At 34.1% G+C, this 23,732-nt stretch overlaps 1 protein-coding gene across 1 annotated transcript; it reads right to left on the bottom strand.

Annotated features, from left to right (window-relative positions):
• Positions 1-5,356: 5,356 nt before the first annotated feature.
• LOC107846791 lies at positions 5,357-5,869 on the bottom strand. Its single transcript, XM_016691076.2, has one exon. The coding sequence runs from the start codon at positions 5,828-5,830 to the stop codon at positions 5,417-5,419; it is 414 nt and encodes a 137-aa protein (XP_016546562.1). The 5' UTR covers positions 5,831-5,869; the 3' UTR covers positions 5,357-5,416.
• Positions 5,870-23,732: the final 17,863 nt, after the last annotated feature.

The following is a 23,732-nucleotide window of genomic DNA, read 5'->3' as shown; positions in this document are numbered from 1 at the left end:
TTACTCAAAAAGGTGTAAAAAACCACGACCTATACTTCTACGGGATTTAACCCCAACTTCACTAAATAACTCTGAGCCTCAACAACGACTGATTACAAAACTCTTGTAACCAACAACTAGGAATTATACACTCTAATTCCTATACCTTAATAACTAGGATCATAAACTCTAATTCCTATAACTCAACAACTAAGAATTATAAACTCTAATTCTTATAACTCAACAATCACCCTTGACTGTTAAACCCACTTTGAGTTATCCCAAACTTGAAGTTAACTCAGCTCAGTATTGTTCCTAAACAATCAATCTAGAAAATTAATAAATTACAGCTCAATAAGAACAATACATTTAAATTGACTCATGAACTGTAAAGTTCTGTCCTGTGAAACAGGTTCATCAATCTATTCTTTTGTATTGGCAACACTTGAATCTTCAGTCTGAATTTTCTCAATTATGAACTTTCTTAATTTGCTCATGTTTATCCTTTCTTTCTGTTTAAGTGCGCATTTTATTCTGACTGATGCATCTTCTATTTAAGCACAACTCTTCAAAGAGTCATTCTTTATTTCAAACTCCCCCTTTAATCAGAACTCTCATTGCATAGAGTTCTATTTCATGTGAGACTCCTTCTTCAATTGTAACTCTTGTCTCCTTAGTGTTGTAGTCAAACTCCAACTCTCCAAATAGTTCTTTAAATTGTACATTTTGCATAGACTTCTTCATTTTCAGAATCTTTCTCCTTCTACACATAGGACTCTTAAGGATATGCTCAGAAGTGAAACTCCTTCTTCACATAGGACTCTTTTTTTTAACTCAACTTGCTTTCCCTTATCATCAAGTGGTTGAATCAAATTCAACTTGTTCTATTCCCTACATGATCAGTAAGTTGATAGTTGCACTGAATTAACTCATTCTGATTTTTAATTATTTATACCATAGAGTGCACTCTTGAACTTGTTGGATCAGTGGAACGCGTATATCAACTTGTTTCATTGATATTGTCATTCATCAAAACTTCATGGTTCTAACAAGTTATGAAACTAAAGATGGGTGAAGTATACCATCACATTTTCTGAGAAACTTTCTTCTAGCTTGACAACGTATTTCTCGGGTTGCTTTTATAGTATCCCTCCTGATGTTAAGACTGTGCTCATCTCTTACCCGAACTTCAAGTGAAAATGGATTGTCATTTATGATTTTAAGAAGAATAATTGGAGAGAAATTAAAATGTAACATCCCGCAAAAATCTTCTACGTGGTATCTCACATAGTAGCATGTTTGAGAGGCAAGCAACTTGAAATTTTCCTAAGTTTCAAAAAGGACTTAGTCATATTTTAAGCTCCTAAACTTGTGTGATCTTTGAATCCATTTTTCCAATCTTGAGATATGGATTTTTAAGTTATTTCATATTTTGGCGAGTAAAGGGGATGCGTCGGGGAAGTTTTAGATTTTTCGAATAGCATTAGAGGTGAGTTTGGATGTTGGAAATAGTGAACCAATGTGAAGTCGATGCGCCGCGTCGATGGACGTGTTGACGAAGATGTCAACCGACGCAATATCGATGCGTCACATCGGTTGGCGCATTGGTTGCCCAGTTCGTGTTCTCTTTTAAATTTCGAGTCAGGACGGTTATATTAGTCAATTTCCCTCATCTAAGCTCCCCCTTAACACAAAATTAAATCATTTTGGGGGCTAATGACATCAAAAACTGCTTCTCTCTCTCAAATCAAAAACCCTAGGCTCTTCCCCAAAGATCAAGAAACTCATCCTTAGAAGTCAAGAGTATCAAGAACTTAGTCAAGATTCAGGCTCCGCTCTTTCTCCTAGGTAATCTAAGGTATGTGGGGCTGTTCTTCAAACTCTATGGGCATAAATTATGGTTTTATCAATCTTTGAAGGCATGTTATGATGTTTATAACAAGGGTTTGAATTTGAATAGCCAAATAATGGAAACCTTTTTATTGATATATATATATATTCTTTTGGTCTTGAGGCCTCCCCTTGAAATTAATTTTTATACGTATTATGTAAGTATGCATTTTCAGTGTATAAAGATTAATAGAGAGCATGGATGATTAAACCCCTCTCGTGTTGCATTACTTCTTGAGTTCATATGTTAAGTATTGTGAAATTACTTGATTGAAAGTATAAGATATGTGTTTTAAATGTTGTTATGAACTTGATCTTGTCTGTAAATTAAAGAGAGGGTGTTTTTGTATCTTACAAGTGTTTTATGGTTTGTAAATATTAAAGAAGATTATTGAAAGAATTCCATGGTTTATTACAAGAAAAATGGCTACCATGTGTTTGTGAATTGAAGTTGAGAATCTTTGCCTATGTTTTCATGAATTTCACTATATGCGTCTTCATATACTATTTGAATAGTTTGGTGATCTGAAAATAATGCTTTGAAAGAGAAGACTGTAACATGATAATGTATGGCTTAGAGATACAACTTGCAAGTCAACAGTATGACGATGCCACATAAATGAATGCCATAACAGAGTAAGAGTTTCAGATTTCATTTCAGAGAATACATGTCTTAAAAGAGTTAAAAATGGTCTTAAAGTGGTTTCCCGAAGAAGGCTTGAGTTCAATTAACTCCTAGCCCAAAATCGTGTTTTGCCGATACGGGTTTCATTACATCCCCAAGAGGGTTCATACGCTGGCCTAGTGTCCTGTGGTATATCAGAGACATAGACTCCAACTCTTGCGACAAACTTGAGTTGGGGGCTTGGCTGCCGAGTCAAGGAAAAATTCCATATAGCCCGTGGAATTTCAGAGTTGTAGGGTATACCACCTAGATCAGAAGTAATACAAAGCATAGAGTTGTATTTACAAGACTGTTTTAAGAGAATTCGAGATGGCCCATGTTTTTTGAACTATTTCATGCATAATGTTTTATGACTTGCTCTCACCTATGTTATATATGTATAAATTCATTATTTTGGATTGCTCTGCGTACCAGTACAATTGTATTGACCCCCTATATTTTAGCGTCTGAGGGTCAGTCTAGAGGTCCTGCTAAGCCATAGAGTTTTGAAAGAAGTGAAGTGTGCAGTTGGTGAGCCTGCTCTATTCCGGAAGGCCTATTTATTTTCAGATACTTGTTATTTACTTTGGTTTAGGTCCACTGGTGGCCTTGTCCCAGTTTCAGACAGTTTGATAATTTTATATGTAATAGAGATTTCGCAGACTGGAACAGATGTTGTCTAGTTGTTGATTTACTTATTTCTGAAATGTTAAACCGAACTCAGAGTATGACCATGATTTCGTCTGTTATATTTCGCATCTTTTCCTTATTGTTATGAATGGTGTTCATGAGTACCAGACAGGAAGGGGTGCCCGAGCCTATACAATTTGGGATGCTCGTCGCGGCCAAGGTCCCGACTCGGGTCGTGACAAACTTGGTATAAGAGTCACTCCTGTGTCAGCCCTATCGATGTGGGCAAGAATTCAAATTGAATGTAGCCGAATCCCGGTAAGGCGGGGCAAACCTTAGTCCTGAGTGTAGGCAAATCCCATTTGGTAGGGCAAACCTCATCGAGGACACTAAGTCCATAAGGGGGTATGTAACACTCCAATTTAGGAAGGAGTCTCACATCGACAAAACACAGGAGGTATGCTAGGTATATAAGTAAGAAAGCCTTACTCCCTAGTAACACATTTCAAAGCCGAGTGGGCCTTGACCAGAGCGGACAATATCACTAGTGGGTTACACTATCACTAGTGGGTTGGGCAGAGATAGGGGTGTCTCGGGCCTTGATGGTTCGGGATGCTCATCTCGACCAGGACCTCGGGTCGGGTCGTGACATAAAATCACAAAGCTTCAGAAAAAGGGTGGAGATCGTTGGTACCTATAGTCATGTAGATAACCTCTTCTCATGCATCTATTGTTAGTTTTGATATGAATTACTTTGCAGTAAGTTTTTTGGTACTTAAGTCTTATGGAAGACATTGTTTATTCATTAGGACTCCGTTCCTATTATTGGAGACTTCTTTTTTTTTTTTTTTCTCAAGGAAAACACAGAGAAAAAATAGGATATTCAATTGTTGTTACAGTCGTAAAACGCTTTTCCTCTATGGAGAAGAAAAATTAGTCAAGAAAATGGTCTATCCGAAGAGATTATCTATGATATATTCTCTAGACTTCCTGTCAAGTCATTAGTGTGTTTCAACTGTATTTCAAGATTTTATAAGTCCCTCATATCGGATCAATATTTTGTGGACATCCATTGAATAACGTCCAATACATCGTCCTAATAAAATCCAATTTCTTGCTCGTTCAAGCAAACATAATTTTTACACCATAGACCTTAAGGTGGAAGACAGTAAAGCCTTGACTCTCTCTACCGAGTTGTTAAATAGCATTGACTATCCTAGTATTGGTTATGTTGAGGGTTTGTTGAAAGGAGTACCCGCCTGTTATTTATAATCCCACTACAAGAAAAGTAAGATTTCTTCCTTGCCTAAATTTCCTCCAAAATGATAGCTGTTGTTATTATTCATTAGGTTTCGAACCGGGTAAAAAGAAGCACAAAATTTTGATGATTGCTTCGTCTCTTTATTTGTCCACGAGATGTTGAGTTTTAACTATAGGCACAAGTGAATCTTGGAGAGAGACTAAAAGTGTACCTATCTCTTATGTACATCACATGTTGGTGGAGTTTGCGCCGTTGGAGCTATTTATTTATTCGGTGATTACAAAGATAAAATGTGCATAGTGACATTTAATGTTAGCACAGAGAATTTCAAATTTATCTCGCCGTGGAAAGGTCAAATGTATCTCTGTGCAGAAAGGTACTAAATCCCTTCATAGAATTGGAGGGAAAATAACAATTGTTGATCGTTCGAGAATACATATGGGAGAGATAGCTTTAAGGATTCTACAGAGTTTTGAAACTGAAGAATACAATTGACATTCACCGGACGAATTTGGAATCATATTTTTTGTTCTTGCTTTTGTACTAGTACTGTTGATGGTGAGATCGCGTTCATCACAAAATCCAGCCTCTACACATGAAATTTTGTTTTATGATTCCAAGAAGAAGAGTTGGTGAGGAGTGGAGATTATGAAGAAGCTCAAGAAAAAGTTGAGATTATTGGTATGTGTAGTTATGTAGATAGCCTTTTGTCGTGTATCTTTTGCAAAGTTTGAAAATGATTAGAATAAAATAAATTCATGAAGTTATTGTTATTTGAATAAAGCGCCTGTACTATTAAGTGTTGCAACTTTCCTAGACATAATAAATTAAATAGAAGTGTGCAATATATATCTAAAAAACTAATCAATCAAAAGAAAGTGATCACACTAACATTGATACTAAAAGCAGTAAAAACTCCTAACTAGGTGCAAATCTCATCGCCACCCATTTATTAGAATAGTTCAAAGGACGATAATGAAACAACTTAGTTCTTAATTTTCCGTATAATCTTCATTACTATTTGAATCTAGAGGTTCAGGAATTGGTGGTGGGAATGAACCTTCAATGGAGCAAAAACTTTTAAGTGTTAAAGGGAAAATTGAACTAAAAGGCAAAATCTTAATCCAACAACTATCCTCAATCTCCAATGCAGCTTTGCAACATTGAGGACCTATAAGTCGATATTGAACCTTTAAGAAAGATGTTAAAATCTCTTCAACACATCCAGGAACATTTATCACTGATTCTAAACATTTGGAGATATCCGGAAAAGAAATGAGGATATCTGGAAAAGCAACCCCTGGACCTGGCAAAAGGTCTCCTACTCCAAGTAATTGTGAGACGCTCGGAGAAACCTCAATGGATATGCACAAGAAAATAAGTGCATATGCATATGCAGAAGTCATTTTTCTGATGGAGTATATAAGTTTGTTACAATTGTATGAGTTGAGAGGATTTGAAATTTGATGAAGATTTGGAAGTAGGATTTCATATTTATATTGTAGGATGTAACCATAACGTATGGTGACCTTTCAATTTCATTAAATTTGTTTTTAATATCAGGAATTTACTGTACATTTTAATAGTTGTAATAAATTATCTTTCCAACAAGTTTTAATGGCTTTAAGAGAATAGCATGAATCTGTGCGATATTTACTTGCATCTATGAGACTCAAAGTAGCAATATTTATTGTATTTATTCGTAGTTCATAAATGCTATGATAACACATCCTCTAAAAAAGAAAAAAAAGGATTATATTGAAATGAATACGTTAAGAACAGCAACAACAAACTCATTGTATTCCCACATAGTGTGATCTGGGGGTAAGATGTACGCAGTCCATACCACTATAGAAAGGTTGTTTCCGATAGACCCCGGGCTCAAGAGAAAGAATAATAAACAATTACTTAAAATACATTAAGAAATTTCTCAAAATATATTAGCGCCTGTAGTTACAGAAAATAGCTAGATTTTACTTATGCGATATCCTTATAGTGGAATACAACGTTCCGTGTGCATAACAATAGTCAAATACATTATATCCACATTTTTAAGAAGTGTATCCATTGGTATACTATATCCCTAACTGTATGTGTGCGGATAACAATTGTATCCGCAGGTATATGCTAAAAAACCCTCAAACTATCATTATATTATGTAACTCTTTTGAAACTACCCCTACTTTGTAAATATGGGGATTGAGTTTGTTGTGTCGTGTAATTTTTCTTCTATATATAGTTTTTATCTCATTCTCTAGTACCCATGGTAGACCAGACTAATCCGATTTCACACCACATAAGGCCCATTTAAGGGGGAAGCGCTTCCCAAAACTGTCTATCTGATGCATAACCAGTATCAGGTACGATGCATCCTTAACCCGGCCCCTAAAACTGGGACAAGTCTTTCATAAAATATATCTATACATATATCTATATGTGTGTGTGTAAATTTTGATACGATGCATGTGTATGCTGACTGAATCGAACTAAAGCTGATATGATACTGTGCTCGAAGGCCAAACTGTACTAAACTTTGTGCATGAACAGTACGACAGTAGACTTAATAATGATCCATTGCCTATACACAGGGCCAGCTCTACATTTTAAGAAACTTGGCAACCCCCTTAGGCCCTCAAATTTGAGGGGCCTCATTTTTTTTTTATAATAATAGATTGTAGACTTTTTATAAAAAAAAATTATCAATTACTATTCGTAGAAAAAACAAACTTTTTATATAAAAGTAAAGAATTATTAGAAATTTGATGTATTTAAACTTTAAGTACTATGTCTCAAGAAAGATCAAATGCATTAGTTATATTAGCGAAAAAAATTATCAGAAGAAATCAACTATAAAAAAATATTAACGACTTTGCATCTAAAAATATCTAAAATATAGACTTTATAAGAAGATATATATTTATTTTTTCTTAAAAAATTAAGGCCTCTGTTTAATTTTCGCCTTAGGCCACCAAAGTTTTTGAGCCACCCCTGCATATACATACATCTTTGCAATCAAGTCCATAGTCCACTGTAAGTGTGTTTATAGTACTTGGTTCGCCTTAAGCAAAATTGTAGCACTCTGGTGCCAAGGAAGGAAGTGAAATCTCCCAGTATGTTTTTTCTATCTAAAGTTAATATGAAGAAACCCGCACCTTGTGCTATGGTTTTGGATTTAGTCAACTGACTAGCTAGATACAACACTATAACGTCATCAGAGTTATCACTCAGATTTTATTGCAAATAACCCAAATTAGTACTGATCCCATAGTTGGATCCGACAAAGAGGACGACTGATACATATCTGTTCTGAGAGGTGAATCATTCTAAAGGATCAAAATAATGTATAATACAGGATCAAAAACTGAAATAAAGATAGCAAAAGTTTTCTTACCTTTCAAAGATATATTTCAATTCGATAAAAGAAGTTGAATAAAAAACTTAAACCAACCAAAGGAACGGATATGAAGTTCTCAGTAAGCAACAACGAAATTCTGAATTGTTCTTCCTTAAGTTCCTTTATCATTCACTTCAAATTCAGAAGAATGAGGCAATGTGAGATTGTACCACATCCTAATAGAGAAACTATAAAGTAGAAGAAAATCGTAGTCAGCATGATAGAAACTAGTTAGGAGAACTCAATTTACAATTAAGTTTGATTCAGTAGCAAGCCAAGAATTAAATGAATATAGCTCCACGTTAAAGCAAACGGGTTAATATGACATGTTTATAAGGAAATAAATTACTTGCTTACTGTTGATCAACAACCAAAAATTAGACCATGAAAGAGCGGCCTGTGATTAAGTCGATGATGGACTGGAAGATTACTAGATTGTGATCAACACTAAATTATCTGTCTCTTCGGATGAACACCACCTGATGTCACAAATATTTCCGAATTCGATAAATGATATATGAAGTATCCAGAAAGCAACTATAAATTTCTGAATTATTGTTCATTAAGAATGCTATGAGTGATGGAACCACTGCTTAAAAGAGAAAGTAGTATGAAATAGAAGAAAATAGTAGTACGCATCATAGGTGAAACTCATTTAACGTTAAATGATTGTAAATACCGGCAGATAAGATAATTTAAGAGAGTGAGAACATCGCTATATGTAGAACATCATAAGGCAATGGAAACAAAAATGTTCAGAAATTGAAGAAAACGTATAAAGATTACACAAAGTCACCTCCCATCCCGCTTATATGCAAATTAGGAGAGAGGAGCGGGGACAATGGAGTCTAACCTTATTCTTTTTATACGGAAGTTAATTTTATAGTAATTAGATAAGTGCGACGAATTCAAGTTCTGCCACATTAAATAAGAGCAAAAGAGTCAAGCTGTCAATTTAGTCATAAAAACAAGTAGCTACATAAATTAAAGGCAGTAAAGACTAAATAGCTGGGATAATTGAAGTTTTGAAGCAAAAGCAAGGCAAGAGCAGAATAGGACATAGCTTCAAGCTAAATCATTCAACTACGGGAATGATTTTTGGAAGTTAACGAGGCCATTGAAGACTTCATTGTTCTTTCAGTTGTAAACATAATGATCAAAAAGCAAATGAAGTCTTCAATTGCCTCATCATTTTTTCACAATCCAACCAATGAACCTTGTCCACGTTTCTACATTTCTATTTTTTCACAATCCATCCAATGAACCTTGTCGGCGTTTCTCCATTTCTCATCAACTCCAAGAGTATAAACCTCCAATTCAGACACTTTTGGACTTTCAAGAAAATTTCTAATTACTAATTTAAATCTCAATACTTTATAGGGGTTGAGAATGAATGTATAATGCCACTCCGATATTATTTGCCTATGAATGATTCTAGATTCTTCTAGATACATCTACAAAAACAATCTAGATAAACTTTTATGTTCTAGCTATCTAAGAATAATCTAGAGATAACTTTTACCTTATAACTATCTAAGGATAATCTACATATTTCTTTAAGATGATTATCCTAGATATTACACCAGAGTATTCTAGAAACTTCTAGAAAATTTATGATTCCAAAAAATCTACTTTAATATTTTTCATAATATATGGTGTAGGAAAAAAAAAGAAAATGGTTATTTACTAAGGAAATGCCTGGAATCTAGAGCAGGATTACAAGCATTTCAAAATGAATTAGAAAATGATATAGGGCATTAAGTAATTAATCCAAAGGTTAAAACAAGAAAAATAGTTATTTTTGCTAGATATGCTCAAGTGGACAAGTAGAAGTATAAATATATGTCTTTAGTTGTCAAAATACAATTAAATATAAATACTCTTTCTTAGCATTTCTTGTATCCTTAACTTGTCAAATAAAATTTAGGACTATTCAACTAGAGTACAGCCAGAACGAGTTATGTCTTCTTATATTAAAGTGTTTTTTTAATTAAAACTCGTAATAAGATTCTATGTAAACGAACATTCAAGCTCCTTGCAAATATTAGTACAGTGCACCTTGATAACTTGATAAGTTGTATTGACGGAGCAAAACCACTCTTTCAAAGTTGAGATTATTCCAAACCTATTCGTCTATTTGTGGAAGTTTTTAGCAGTATAAAAGTTCCATAAATTCCACCCAAAAACATATCTGGTGTAATCTCGTAAATCGGATAAAAAATTTGATAGAAAAAAGAAAGATATTTAGTATGCTTATAAAGATCTACTTTTGAGCAGGCTTTGGATATAATCGAAAGATCATGTATTTTTTTGCTTCTTACTCTGCTTCAACGGCTTGTCCTCCGTTTTTTTTGTCTTTGAGTCTCTGTGAACAAGTCGCTAATTTATATGGGCTTCAGCAGTTGGCTAGGCTACTTGTGTTGCAGAAAATGACTTCAAAAAATCAGTGGTGGAGCAATAATTTTCACTACAGAGTTCAAAATATGAAGAAGTAAAAACACTTTGAAATCAAAGGGGACTCAATATCTACATTTTTACTGCTTCGACCTGGGTAGTTTTGCCGAGAAAAACGGAAAAAGAAAATTACCTTCGGTTACTTAGTTTACTTTGGAGTAATAAAAGGAAGAAATCAGCTGGTCATTTATTTAAAGCCAGTAACATCTACTTCAAAGCATTTCGCATTCGCACGTAGTTTGGGGAAGGATTGCACCCTAAGGGGTGAGACGTAGATAGTCTACCCTGATGCAAGTATTACTATTTGTGTTGCGCCCAAAACATTCTTTATTTTATCAAGAGTTTTCTAATAATACCCGCCAAATTTCTTTCCTTCTCCCTATGTTGGACAAAGTTCCTTCATCCCCATTCATTAGATAACCTAAAGGTCATAATGTCAAACCCTACTCGCACTAAAATCCCAACACATGTACTGCATCTTAGCAGAAGCTGTTGCCTTCAGGTATCGTATACACTTGGAGTAGATTGATTGTGTTTGTTGCAGGGTGTTAAAATGTAGGGATCCACCAAATCTCAAGAGAATAGGTCCCTTAACAGTTAAAATGTAGGGACCCACCAAATCTCAAGAGACCAGGTCCCTTAACAGTTAAATGTAGTAAGACAGTTATGAAAGAAGAAAAATGTAGAAAGTAAAATACCATGTTTACGTGAAAACCTCCTAGCTCAAGGGTGGAAAAAATCACAATCTATCTCACAAAATTTCCCAACTTCTTCACTAAACTTCAAGCAACAAAGTGATTACAGACTCGAATAATCACAATCACAAGGAGTAAATTCTTGATCTTACACTCTTGTAACAACTCTATTACAAGACTGATGTAGTAACTCTACACATCCCCTCGTTGTCTAGTCAACAATCTTGAGTAACTCTACCCAAGAAATACATCAACAAAAGATGAAAAAAAACTTGACTAAATACAAAGTGATTCGACCAATTAACTCTAATTGATACGACTTAAGCTAAGACTCAGACAAGCAACCGATCTACTGTCCTTTATAACTGACGAGTAGATTTACAACATAATACTTCTTCCATCCCAAATTATCCGTTCCAAATTGATATGGCACATTGTTTAAGAAAAATAATTAATAACATGGCTAGTCTATCATAGTACCCCTATTAAATGATGTTTACATTTTAATTTAAAGAAAAAGTAATTAATGAAAAGGGTAAAAATGTGGGAAAAAAAATTGTCTCTTCTTGATTAATGAAAAGAGACAAATAAAATGAGAAATCAAATTAGAAAATTTGAGATGGGTAATTTGGGATGGGGGGAAGGATAAGAATAAAAGACACAAAACTCAACAATACAACAAGACTAGACAACACTCGATTAGGTCCCTTGTTGAAATATGACAAACCGTATTGTAGAATGGATTTTGTTAAGAGATAAACTTGATTCCAAAACTAGGTTTTACTCTTTGTGGGAGTACCTTTTATAAGAGAGAACAAAACTGATACGGGCACGATCATGACGATGGACGTTTTTGAGTATTTTGAATGCAACCTAGGGAGTGTGCAAATTGAAGTGTGAAGAAGGGCCTTGGTGTGTACAAAGCCACCCCAAAACACACTCCATGGGCGCCTATTTTGTGCCTTTTTCATTAAGGGGCTCTTTTGTCCTTTTACCTCTTACTGTAATAAGTCTATAAATAAAACATGAAAGGGTTTTAGTTCATTAGTTATTGAATATTGATGAAAGAACACTTCTCTTGAGAGAGAGCCTTCTTAGACCGAAACTAGGACATGAGCAAGTGTGGACTCACTTGTGAATGTGTATTGCTTGGAAACGATGGTGCTTGAGCGGTGGAATCCCTCTCATGTTTTCGTAAGAGTGTAGTGTTTCTATTGTAAGTCTTAGGGGTCCTTAGATTTAATATATCTTTGGGTTATTGGGTCTTATTGTAGTATATGTCTCACTAACTATCTCTACATTTCATGTCTTAGTTAGTGTTATCTAGGGAAACAGTTAATTCTTGTTGTTCTTGTAATCTTGTAATCGTTGGATTGTTGTCATCCTATTGTGATTCTTCTTATTATAATTTTGTTTATCCATTGTTATTGTTAGTCATTTACACCTTGTTTCTTGTTGTTGTTGGAGCCGAGAATTGTGTTTGTGTTGCTCTCGGATTTCCCTTTGTTTGTGGACTATTTTGACTTCTTTTTTATACGATCCAAGTTTTTATTATATCAAAAACCTATCCTTCAAGGTTTAGTTTAAAATCTCTTTCATATTCCCATCTTAATTAATTGAATTCATTCAACTTCCCATTATTTGAAAAAACTTCCCATTATTTGAAAAAACTAGTTTAGGTGTACGCGCCTTGCGCGTGTACCTCACTTTAATGAGTTTAAACATAATACTTAATAGAATATTTGTTTAAATAATAAAGATGAATATAATAATTAAATTTAATATCTTTTGAGTATGTAAAGATGGAGAATTTATTTATTAAACTTAATCTTTACCAACAATATTTTTAAAAGTAGATCGACATTCATCTACCATCTGTAAATTGCAACAAAATCATACAATGATAGAGACATCAAAATGATAAAATTAAATCTAATGTTTACACAAAAAAATTTTCTCAAAGTCGTTTGACACTCATCTACCACCTATAAACAAAAACAAAATAATACGATAATAGAAATATCAAAATAATATAATTAAACCTAACCTTTACATAAAAATCCTCAAAGCCATCCAACATTTATCTATCACCTGTAAACTGCAACAAAATAATACGATAAAATTGATATAAAAATAATACAATTAAACTTAAATTTTACACTCAAAAATTTCTCAAAGTCAATCGAGATTCATCGGCGAACAGTAAACTACCACAAAATAATAAACTAATAGAGGTATTATGATAATACAATTAAACCTAACCTTTACTTAAAAAAGATTTTCAAAGCCGACCTACTTCCATCTAACATATGTGTCACGACCCGAACCGAGGCCCTGGCCGTGACGGACATCCCGAACCATGAAGGCCCGAACGTCCTACTCTATCTGGTAATCATGCACAACATTCATATAATAAAAGAAAATGTGTAAATATAATTTAATACGGAAACATGGTTAAAACTCTTGGTTCAGTTTTGTTAGGGTTTACGCCCTGATTTTCTTACTATATTTAAGTTTTACTTTTTCTTAGAAGGAAAATAAAAGTTATCATAATTAATTTTACTTTTCCTGAAAGAAAAAATATGATTCTTTTTCATATTTAGCTAACCTCTTTCTTAGAGGAAAGGTTTTGGACATCTATAAATAGAAGACCCCCTTCTCATACCATAACACAATAACATCCACAATGTAGTCTTTAAAGAGTCTTTGTTTAGGGGGAAATTTCTCCCAATAAGTTTAAGGATTTTTAAATTTTATTTTTAATATGTAGGCTGTTTGGCCAAACCATATCCAATAATATATTTTTAGTTTAATTTTTCATGTGTCGTCTGATTTATTGTCTTATGGTTTGCAAACTAAAATCTTCCGCATGACGCCCTCTCAATTTCGAACCCAACAAGTGGTATCAAAGATTACGGTTCAATGATCCAATGGTAAGGTGAGATGAGATTAAACAGGTTCAAAGCGGTTTCAAAATAAAGCTGCAACCAATTTGATGATAATGAAGATATATGTCCAAAAGCTGTCAATCATATTTTCAACAATCCTGTTGTCACATATTTGAAAATAAAGCTCACTTTTAACCCTGCAAAAGGGCTCCAATATTTTTAACCCGAAAAGGGATAATATATTTTTTTAATCCCAAAGGCTTCATTTTTAAACATGCCAAACAACAGTGATATATGAAGAATATATATGAAGAACGAAGATCATGCATAAGAAGAAGAAGGATCAAGAATATTTTTGAAGAAAATCAACCCCAAAGGAGGAGATTTGTTAGGGTTTTTGCCTTGATTTTATTACTATATTTAAGTTTTACTTTTTCTTAGAAGGAAAAAAAAAGTTACCATAATTACTTTTACCTTTCCTGAAAGAAAAAATATAATTCTTTTCCATATTTGGCTAACCTCTTTCTTGGAGAAAAGGTTTTGGACATCTATAAATAGAAGATCTCCTTCTCATACCATAACACAATAACATCCACAATGTGGTCATTAAAGAATCTTTGTTTATGGGGAGATTTCTCCCAATAGATTTAATATTTTTGATATTAGGTTTTATAATATGTAGTCCGATTGACCAAAACGTATCAATAATATTATGTTTTTAGTTTAGTTTTCTTTGTCGTCTGATTTATCATCTCATGTTTTGCAAACTTTAAGCTTCCGCATGACGCCCTCTCAATTTCGAACCCAACAAGTTTAACAATAAGGAATGAAAGCCGAAATCCACTAAACAACATCTAGAACAGTCTATGAAATCTCTACTACATAATCAAGTGACAATTGTCTGAAAACTACGACAAGGCCCCCAGTAGACCAAAACAAAAAACAGGCTTTCTGGAACAAAAAAGGCTCACCACTCTCTGAAATACTATACTGCTTAGCTGGACCCCTGGATTGAGCCTCCAAACCTGGGAGGTAGGGGGTCCATACAGATGTACTGGTACGTAGAGAAAATCTAAAATAATAATTTATATTCAACATACATGAGAGCAATTTAAAATAGTTCATAAACATATCGTATAGTAAGAAATCACATGGGAATTTTGAAAAACTCTGTAAAATCATAAGAACTCTGTGACACTCTTTGTTTTACTTCTGCGCTAGATGGTATACCCTACAACTCTGAAATTCGACGGGCTATATGGAATCTGTCATTAACTCGACAGCCAAGCCCCCAGCCTAAGTGTGCCACACGGGTCGGAGTCTGTGAATCTACTATACCACACGATCGTCACCAGCGTACAATAATAATCTACCTGTATCAGCAAATACGATTTTAGGCTAAGAGTTATTTGAACTCAAGCCTTCTTCGGGTAACCACCCAACCCTCTTTTTGCCCATTTTTAACTCTTTAAAACATGCATTCTCTGAAAACATACTCTGTTATGGAATACATACTTATGGTATCGTCATACCATTGACTTGCAAGTCACATCTCTGAGCCATTGTTAGTTTATTATAATCTTTGTTTTCAAAACATAAAGTTTTGGACCACCATATTGATAAATCAGTTCGAAGAACCCTTTCTTTAAATACTCATGTAAACACATGTATGCAACTCTCTTTGACAATATTTCAATGATACAAGGTGGTCATGTAAAAAATTCTTAATCTTATGCAAATCTTTCTCTCTTTAACAAAACACATTTATGTCAAGAAACTTCCTCTCAAAATCTCTAAATCATGCTCAAAATATTATGGTATTTGAGTAAACTATTTTCAAGCCATAAATCATGCATTTCAAATCTTTCACATTAATATCATAAACTTAAAGTTATCACAAGAGAGGGATTTGATAAGTTGTTCTCTCAAACAATCTTCAATCTAAATCTTCATACATATACATATACATGTAAATCAATTTAAAGGGGGGGGGGGGGGGGCCTAAATAACAAATCAACAGTACAATTAAACATCCATAATGTATAATAAAAACATGTATTTCAAAACCCCTTTTCTAAAGTCATGCTTGATAATCTTTAAATCATGTTCTAGTGTTTACAAGTTCATGTAGTTTTTAGGATAAATCCCACGTACCTTAGATTATGAACTTTGGATGAACACTTGCTTTTGGGGCTCTATTTGTACTTTTGATAGATGATTCTTGAAGATCTTAGTTTGGGGATTCTAATTCTTGAATCAATTTTGGAATTTAATGGTGAAATTTTAAGGGATCTTGAATCTTAGGTTGAGGCCCTAGGGTTTGGTTCTTGAGAGGATTTGAGAGAAAGGAGTGTATTTTTTGTGAAATAGAGGTTGAATTCAGTGTTTATGGAGTTATGGGGTGAAGGAAAAATACCAAAATACACCTCCATAACCGTTTAGGAAATGCTGAATTTTAAAGGTGACGACCTTGGCTGATAGGTCGTCACATATGTGATAACTTATCACACCAGGTCGTCACTCAGAGGTTGATTTTTGTGAGTTACTTCCTTGGGCTGACGACATGGCTGATAGGTCATATGTGATAACTTATCAGCTCAGGTCGTCACTTGTCTACAGACAGACATGCTGAAGTAAAATGGGTATAACCTTTTGGTCCGATCTCGAATTTAGGCGAAATTGGTATCGTTGGAAAGATAATTAGAAGATATTTCATTTGATATATAATAGGACAACTAGTTCGTCATATAAAAGGAGTTATGGTAGATTAAATCTGACCCCAGTTTTGACTCACTCAAACTCAAAAGATAGGAAAGCTTTAAACTCATCCTTGAGTTTGGGGACCTCTATGATCTCAATTTATGCTCAAATAGGTTCCCACACTAGATAATTGATTAACATGCCAAATTTGCATAGTATTTATGGATTTTGGATCATCTACGCATAGAAACGATGATTTTTTGTTCTAGCATGAAATGTGGGGTGTTACATTATCTCCCTCTTGGGATCATTCATCCCTGAATGATGGGTAGGAATGTTTAAGTCTTAAAAGTATGGAATAACTTGGACATGACATGTCTTCTAAGAAAGAATATAGCCAAGATTAAATATTTAAACTTTTATCATGAAACATAATTCCGAGTTGACTTGACTTTACAAGCTTTAAGGAGCTGATTCATGCTGAGAGTTTAGGATTTCCTTAAAGTGTTCATGATCCAATCCTATATATTGAATTTAGAAGTGATTACTTATGCAACTACTAACCATGAGGCAACATGACTTAGATCGTACCAGGTTACTGTACTACCTGAGCTAAAATACTTGGAAGTATTTGAAATTATGCTTTGAGCTCTTATGAACTGAGCCATGACTAAGTAGCTAAATCTGAAGCATGATGGTTTGATTGAACTGAAATCGCAACTTACATGGATGGAATAGATTATCTCTTGGGATGGTCATACGCATGAGACTTCAGATAGTAGGACTAGGTGAAAAGGTGTAAAACCACAGTAACTTGTCTGACTGTTAAACTTAATTACTGGCTATATAGACTGAATTTTGCTGGACCCTCATACTTAACTGGAGTATCTCTTCAACACTCTTTCTAAAGAAGTCCTAGTAGCATTAGGGAGCAAAGAATCTTGGGCATGAGTTACACAGGATATCCAACTAAGAAATCACAAAAATAACACTACTCCATAGCATGGAATATAGACATATAACTCATAAACTAGGATAGAATTACCAGGCCTTAGGCAATGCCACTTCTTACTTTCAAGCTTAGCACACTCCTCGAATACTCCCTTAACCATACTATCCCCTTTAATTACCATACTCATTCAATTTAGCTTAAAATTCTCATATGGGCATTGATAAATCTTACTACTAATATCTAAAGTAGCTTAAATCCTTTCACCGTGATCAATCCTAACTCTAAATTATAAAATACAACACGCTACACCACGATATTATTCTAAACCATATGATTCAACCTTCTATATTTTTTTTATCACATCCTAAGCATAATGTGTCCTACCACTTCAATGACTAACTCTGAACTCTTATTATGGATTCACTAGCGCATATTGCATTCCTCTACTTACATCCGAACATGTCATTCAAGCCTATCTTTATAACCACATATGAACTTCAAGGCAACATTAACCAAGACGTACTTCATATATTCTCTAAACCACCATCAATACAACTCCCATGCACTACCCCAAGAACATACACACATAAATTTTCCATTAACTATCTCATGTATCAAAAACTTGGCCCCAAATTTCACTTCACACTCGTGGACTTATCTAAAAGAAGCATACAGTGATCTTGCATCAACAAAAAACATTCAATCATCACCAATATCATTAAATAAGGAGTCACCAAAAGCTTAGAACATAAAATCTTGAAGTATGGAGGGATATTATATGAGACTTGATACTTTACTGAGGCCTGAGGAATAACAAATCAACATCAGGGATTTATCAAAGTAAATCTAAATTGAGGGCATACATGGCTATAAGCTGAATTTTTGCTAATCATTAGGAGTATAGCATGAGTTATAGCAACTGAGCACACTATAAAGCGTGAGCGCATGAGTCATGAGCTGCATGACCTCAATTTGGAGTTCATATTATATGGAATGTGATTCCGACTATTGAATGAACTGGAACTCCTCATTTTAGGAATAGAAGAGTACATGATTCTCTATCATATATATGAACATGAACTATGATCATAGAACCGAAACGTAAGGTATGAGTAGGTAGTGGGATAGCTGAAAATTACTGAGATAAGAATGGGTTGAGTCACACCCTCACTTTTTTATGTTCTATATCATACTGGCAATACTATTAGAATCTGAGAGTCTGACTTGGTTACTTGTTCTATCATCTCCCCCTTAGCTTTAAGCCATCATCTTAAGTTTGAGAGAACCCTTACTAGACTCTAAACTTAACTAAGGAATGCGACAATACACGCAATTAATAGAACTTAACCAAAAATGACCACATCTGAAAGTGGAAAACCCACTGTTAATACTACCTTCTGAGATACACAATATCTTTCTATGGCCACCAATAGTCATTATATAATACTTGAACACTTACTAACTTTGAATTTTCATAAATATCCCTATAGTTGAAGTGCACACCCTCTAGTGCTTCTACTCTTATTTCTATTAGTTCAACCTTCAAAACTCCAACTTACATTCTAACACTTAACATGGATATCACTAAGCCTTTGATGAACCATACTTCTTCCATCATAGCCTACCAATATCGTGACCCCAATCCTATATCTCTCTACCATGAGGATTAAGATCATATCAAAAGGCTCAACACTAACAGTCAAAACTCCTTAACTTGTCTATTTAGAACACCATGTACCATCTACTAGTATTTCTCCACCTAGAAACTCAACGGTACTACTAGCCACACATAACATGTAGTAGCATAGAAAAATACCACAACCTCATATCACCTTGAGGATACCTCTACATCATACATACAACATCATACTTCATTACAAATCAAATAAACTTAAGCACTTGCATACACCGTTCAAGCCTATTAGATCACTTCCATATAACTAGTATCATTAACCAAGAAATCATCACATCCACCTTCATGAATATCAACTGCTCAAACTTTATGTCTAGTGCTAAACATGATTTACAACCCAACCTTACACATAATTCTCGCAAAACATACATCATTAATATTAAGCCACTATTCTTACAACCACATTCTACATTTGAATTCAAGTCTATAGTCTAGCATCAATTATCTACCATCAATGAAAAATGCAACATAATATATCAGTCCACCAAATTGGGACATCCTACCCAAATACCTTATTTTATCTAGCTACTACCCACGACTAAAACATCTTTATGACATTACTACTATACCTCAAAAATCTACTACATACCTTCTCACAAATAGTACTAGTTTACAACTACCAACGAAAAAAAGGTCAAGGGGTAAAGTCACATAATAGACATAGTCAACCTTAATCTTATATCATAACCCCATACAATCTAATCTACTTATATGACTTTATAACATCACATTTACTTACCCAAGCGTACATTTAGTCTACCTTCAAATTCCACAAACAACCATGAGTCTATAATTATAAATTACTGGCTAATCTAGCAATTTTCATACTTTAAGCAACAACAATTCACCTAAACTAATAACTCATTCCCTACATTTTACTAAACTAACACACAAGAACGTATCACTTCATTACCAACTCAATCTCATGAAAAAAATTTTGGCTATACATATATTCAATAATCCGCCCTTACCATTTTTCTTTCCATTACACCTCTAAACCCCCAGTTCCAACCAACACAAGAACAACAAGAGATAGAAACTTGACACACAATATTCAATGATCTAACAATATATATCTTACTCTGTATAAATAAAAATCTGAGTCAAACACTTCCCCCACAGACTACCATTCAATCCACACATGCTACTAGCTACTATATTAGTCTATCACTATAAAAGGGGTAAATTATCCTCAAACATTGGTTATCCAACTAAAATATTTGTTTACTCAAAAGTCACACTCACTCTGACTTCTAACTTTATGACTTCACATCACCAACTTCTTGGTCCAATATCACTACCAATAGGTCATGACAACAACACTTTAACCCGTACTACTATTCGGGTGGAAATACAGTTCTAATATTCTGCTACACATCATTCCCTTTTTTAGGCATGACATCTGCAACATAATTTTTTTTAAAAGGGCTGAATACACTAAATACTGTAGGCTGAAAAGCACGATCTCATCAGAATAAAAGCTCACACTAGAATCAATACACTCTGAAGCACTAACGGACTCTTCTCAAGCCCTTGCATAATTTTTAAAATCTTATATGACTCAATCAGAAAGGACCATATCACTTAGACTCTAAACTTCTGCACTTGAATCACCCCAATAATGAGACATATCTGAGCACATCAAAGTAAAGAAAGAATTGGGATAACTTTACTTTCATATGGGCGACACCATAGCATGAGTTAGAGTATGAAAAAGGAAAATTCTGACTCCATAGCATGAATTAGAACATGAAGAAAGAGAGACATTCCTAAACTCCTTGTAGCCTCCTACTTATAAGTATGGTGTGCTACACACCCATAAACAAGACTCTACTCGACACGATATCACAGACACCCTAGGACCATGAACCGTGCTTTGATACTAAGTTTATCATGACCTGAATCGGGGCCCTGGCCATGATGTACATACCAAACCATGAAGATCCGGACGTCTACTCTATTTGGTAATCATGCACAACATTCATATAATAAAAGAAAATGTGAAAATATAATTTAATACGGAAACATGGTCAAAACTCTTGGTTCAATTTAACAATAACGAATGAAATCCAAAATCAACTAAACAACATCTAGAACAGTCTGTGAAATCTTTACTACATAATCAAGTGACAACTATCTGAAAACTGAGACAAGGCCCCCAGTAAACCCAAAAAAATGGAATAACATAATCTGAAATAAACAGGCCTTCTAGAACAAAGAAGGCTCACCACTGCATAGATTACTTCTCTCTAAAATACTCTACTGCTTAGCTGAACCCCTAGATTGAGCCTCCGAACTTGGGAGGTAGGGGGTCAATACATATGTATTGGTACACAGAGAAAATCCAAAATAATAATTTATATTTAATATATATGAGAGCAATTTAAAATAGTTCATAAACATATCGTATAGTAAGAAATCACATGGGCATTTTGAAAGACTCTGCAAAATTATATGAACTCTGTGACACTCTTTGTTTTACTTCTGCGCTAGGTGGTATACCCTACAAGTCTAAAATTTCACGGGCTATATGGAATCTACCATTAACTCGGTAGCCAAGCCCCCAAACTAAGTGTGGCGCAAGGGTCGGAGTCTCTGAATATACTATGCCACACGGCCGTCGCCAGCGTACAATAATAATCTACTCATATCGGCAAACATGGTTTTAGGCTAAGAGTTACTTGAACGTAAGTCTTCTTCGGGTAACCATCTAACCCTCTTTATGCCCATTTTTAACTCTTTAAAACTTGTATTCTCTGAAAACATACTCTGAAAATATACTCTGTTATGGCATACATACTTATGGTATCGTCATACTATTGACTTGCAAGTCACATCTCTGAGCCATTGTTAGTTTATTATAATCTTTGTTTTCAAAACATAAAGTTTTGGACCACCATATTAATAAATCAGTTTGAAGAACCCTTTCTTTAAATACTCATGTAAACACATGTATGAAACTCTCTTTGATAACATTTCAATGATACAAGGTGGTCATGTCAAAAATTCTTATCTTATGCAAATCTTTCTCTTTAACAAAACAAATTTATGTCAAGAAACTTCCTCTCAAAATCTTTAAATCATGCTCAAAATACTATGGTATTTGAGTAAACTATTTTCAAGCCATAAATCATGCATTTCAAATCCTTCACATTAATATCATAAACTTAAAGTTATCATAAGAGAGAGATTTCATAAGTTGTGCTCTCAAACAATCTTCAATCTAAATCTCCATACATATACATATACATGTAAATCAATTTAAAGGGGGACAAAAGGCCTAAAGACCAAATCAACAATACAATTAAACATTCATAATGAATAATAAAATCATGTATTTTAAAACCCCTTTTCTAAATTCAAGCTTGATAATCTTTAAATCATGTTCTAGTATTTACAAGCCCATGTAGTTTTTAGGACAAACCTCACGTACCTTAGATTATGAACTTTGGATGAACACTTGCTTTTGAAACTCTATTTGTGCTTTTGATGGATGATTCTTGAAGATCTTAGTTTGGGGATTCTAATTCTTGAATCAATTTTGGAATTTAATGGTGAAATTTTGAGGGACCTTGAATCTTAGGTTGAGGCTTTAGGGTTTGGTTCTTGAGAGGATTTGAGAGAAAGGAGTGTATTTTTGGTGAAATGGAGGTTGAATTCAGTGTTTATGGAGTTATGGGGTGAAGGAAAAATACCAAAATACACCTCCAAAATCGTTTAGGAAATGCTGAATTTTAAAGGTGACGACCTTGGCTGATAGGTCGTCACATATGTGATAACTTATCACACCAGGTCGTCATTCAGAGGCTGATTTTTGGGAGTTGCTGCCTTGGTCTGACGACATGGCTGATAGTTCGTCACATATGTGATAACTTATCAGCCCAGGTCGTCACTTGTCGACAGACAGACATGCTGAAGTAAAATGGGTATAACTTTTTGCTTCGATCTCGGATTTGGGCGAAATTGGTATCGTTGGAAATCTAATTCGAAGATATTTCATTTGATATATAGTAGGCCATTCTGTTTTTCATATAAAAGGAGTTATGGTTGATTGAATCCGACCCAAGTTTCGACACTTACTCAAACTCGAACGATAGGAATGCTTTCAACTCGTCCTTACATCTATGATCTCAATTTATGCTTAAATAGGTTCTCATCAATTTATGCTTAAATAGGTTCTCACACTACATAATTGATTAACATGCCAAATTTACATAGGATTTATAGTTTTTGAATCATCTACGCATAGTAACGACGATTTTTTGTTCTAGCCCTAAATGCGGGGTGTTACAATATGTAAATTAAAATAAAACAATAAGCTAATAAAGATATCAAAATAATACAATTAAACATAAAATTTACACAAAAAATTCTTAAAAGACAACCGACATTCATCTACGATCAGTAAACTATAAAAAAAATATTGTATATAATAGTGATCACAAAGCTTTGATTTTGATCCAACTTATTCTTGTCTGAGCAAAAATTTTAACCCTAAGAATGATTTTGAATGAAAACAAAGAAGATATATA

Source organism: Capsicum annuum, chromosome 11, assembly GCF_002878395.1.
Source record: "Capsicum annuum cultivar UCD-10X-F1 chromosome 11, UCD10Xv1.1, whole genome shotgun sequence".
Taxonomy (NCBI): domain Eukaryota; kingdom Viridiplantae; phylum Streptophyta; class Magnoliopsida; order Solanales; family Solanaceae; genus Capsicum; species Capsicum annuum.
The sequence above is the reverse complement of the archived record's forward strand: the minus strand, read 5'-3'. Positions and strand labels throughout refer to the sequence as shown.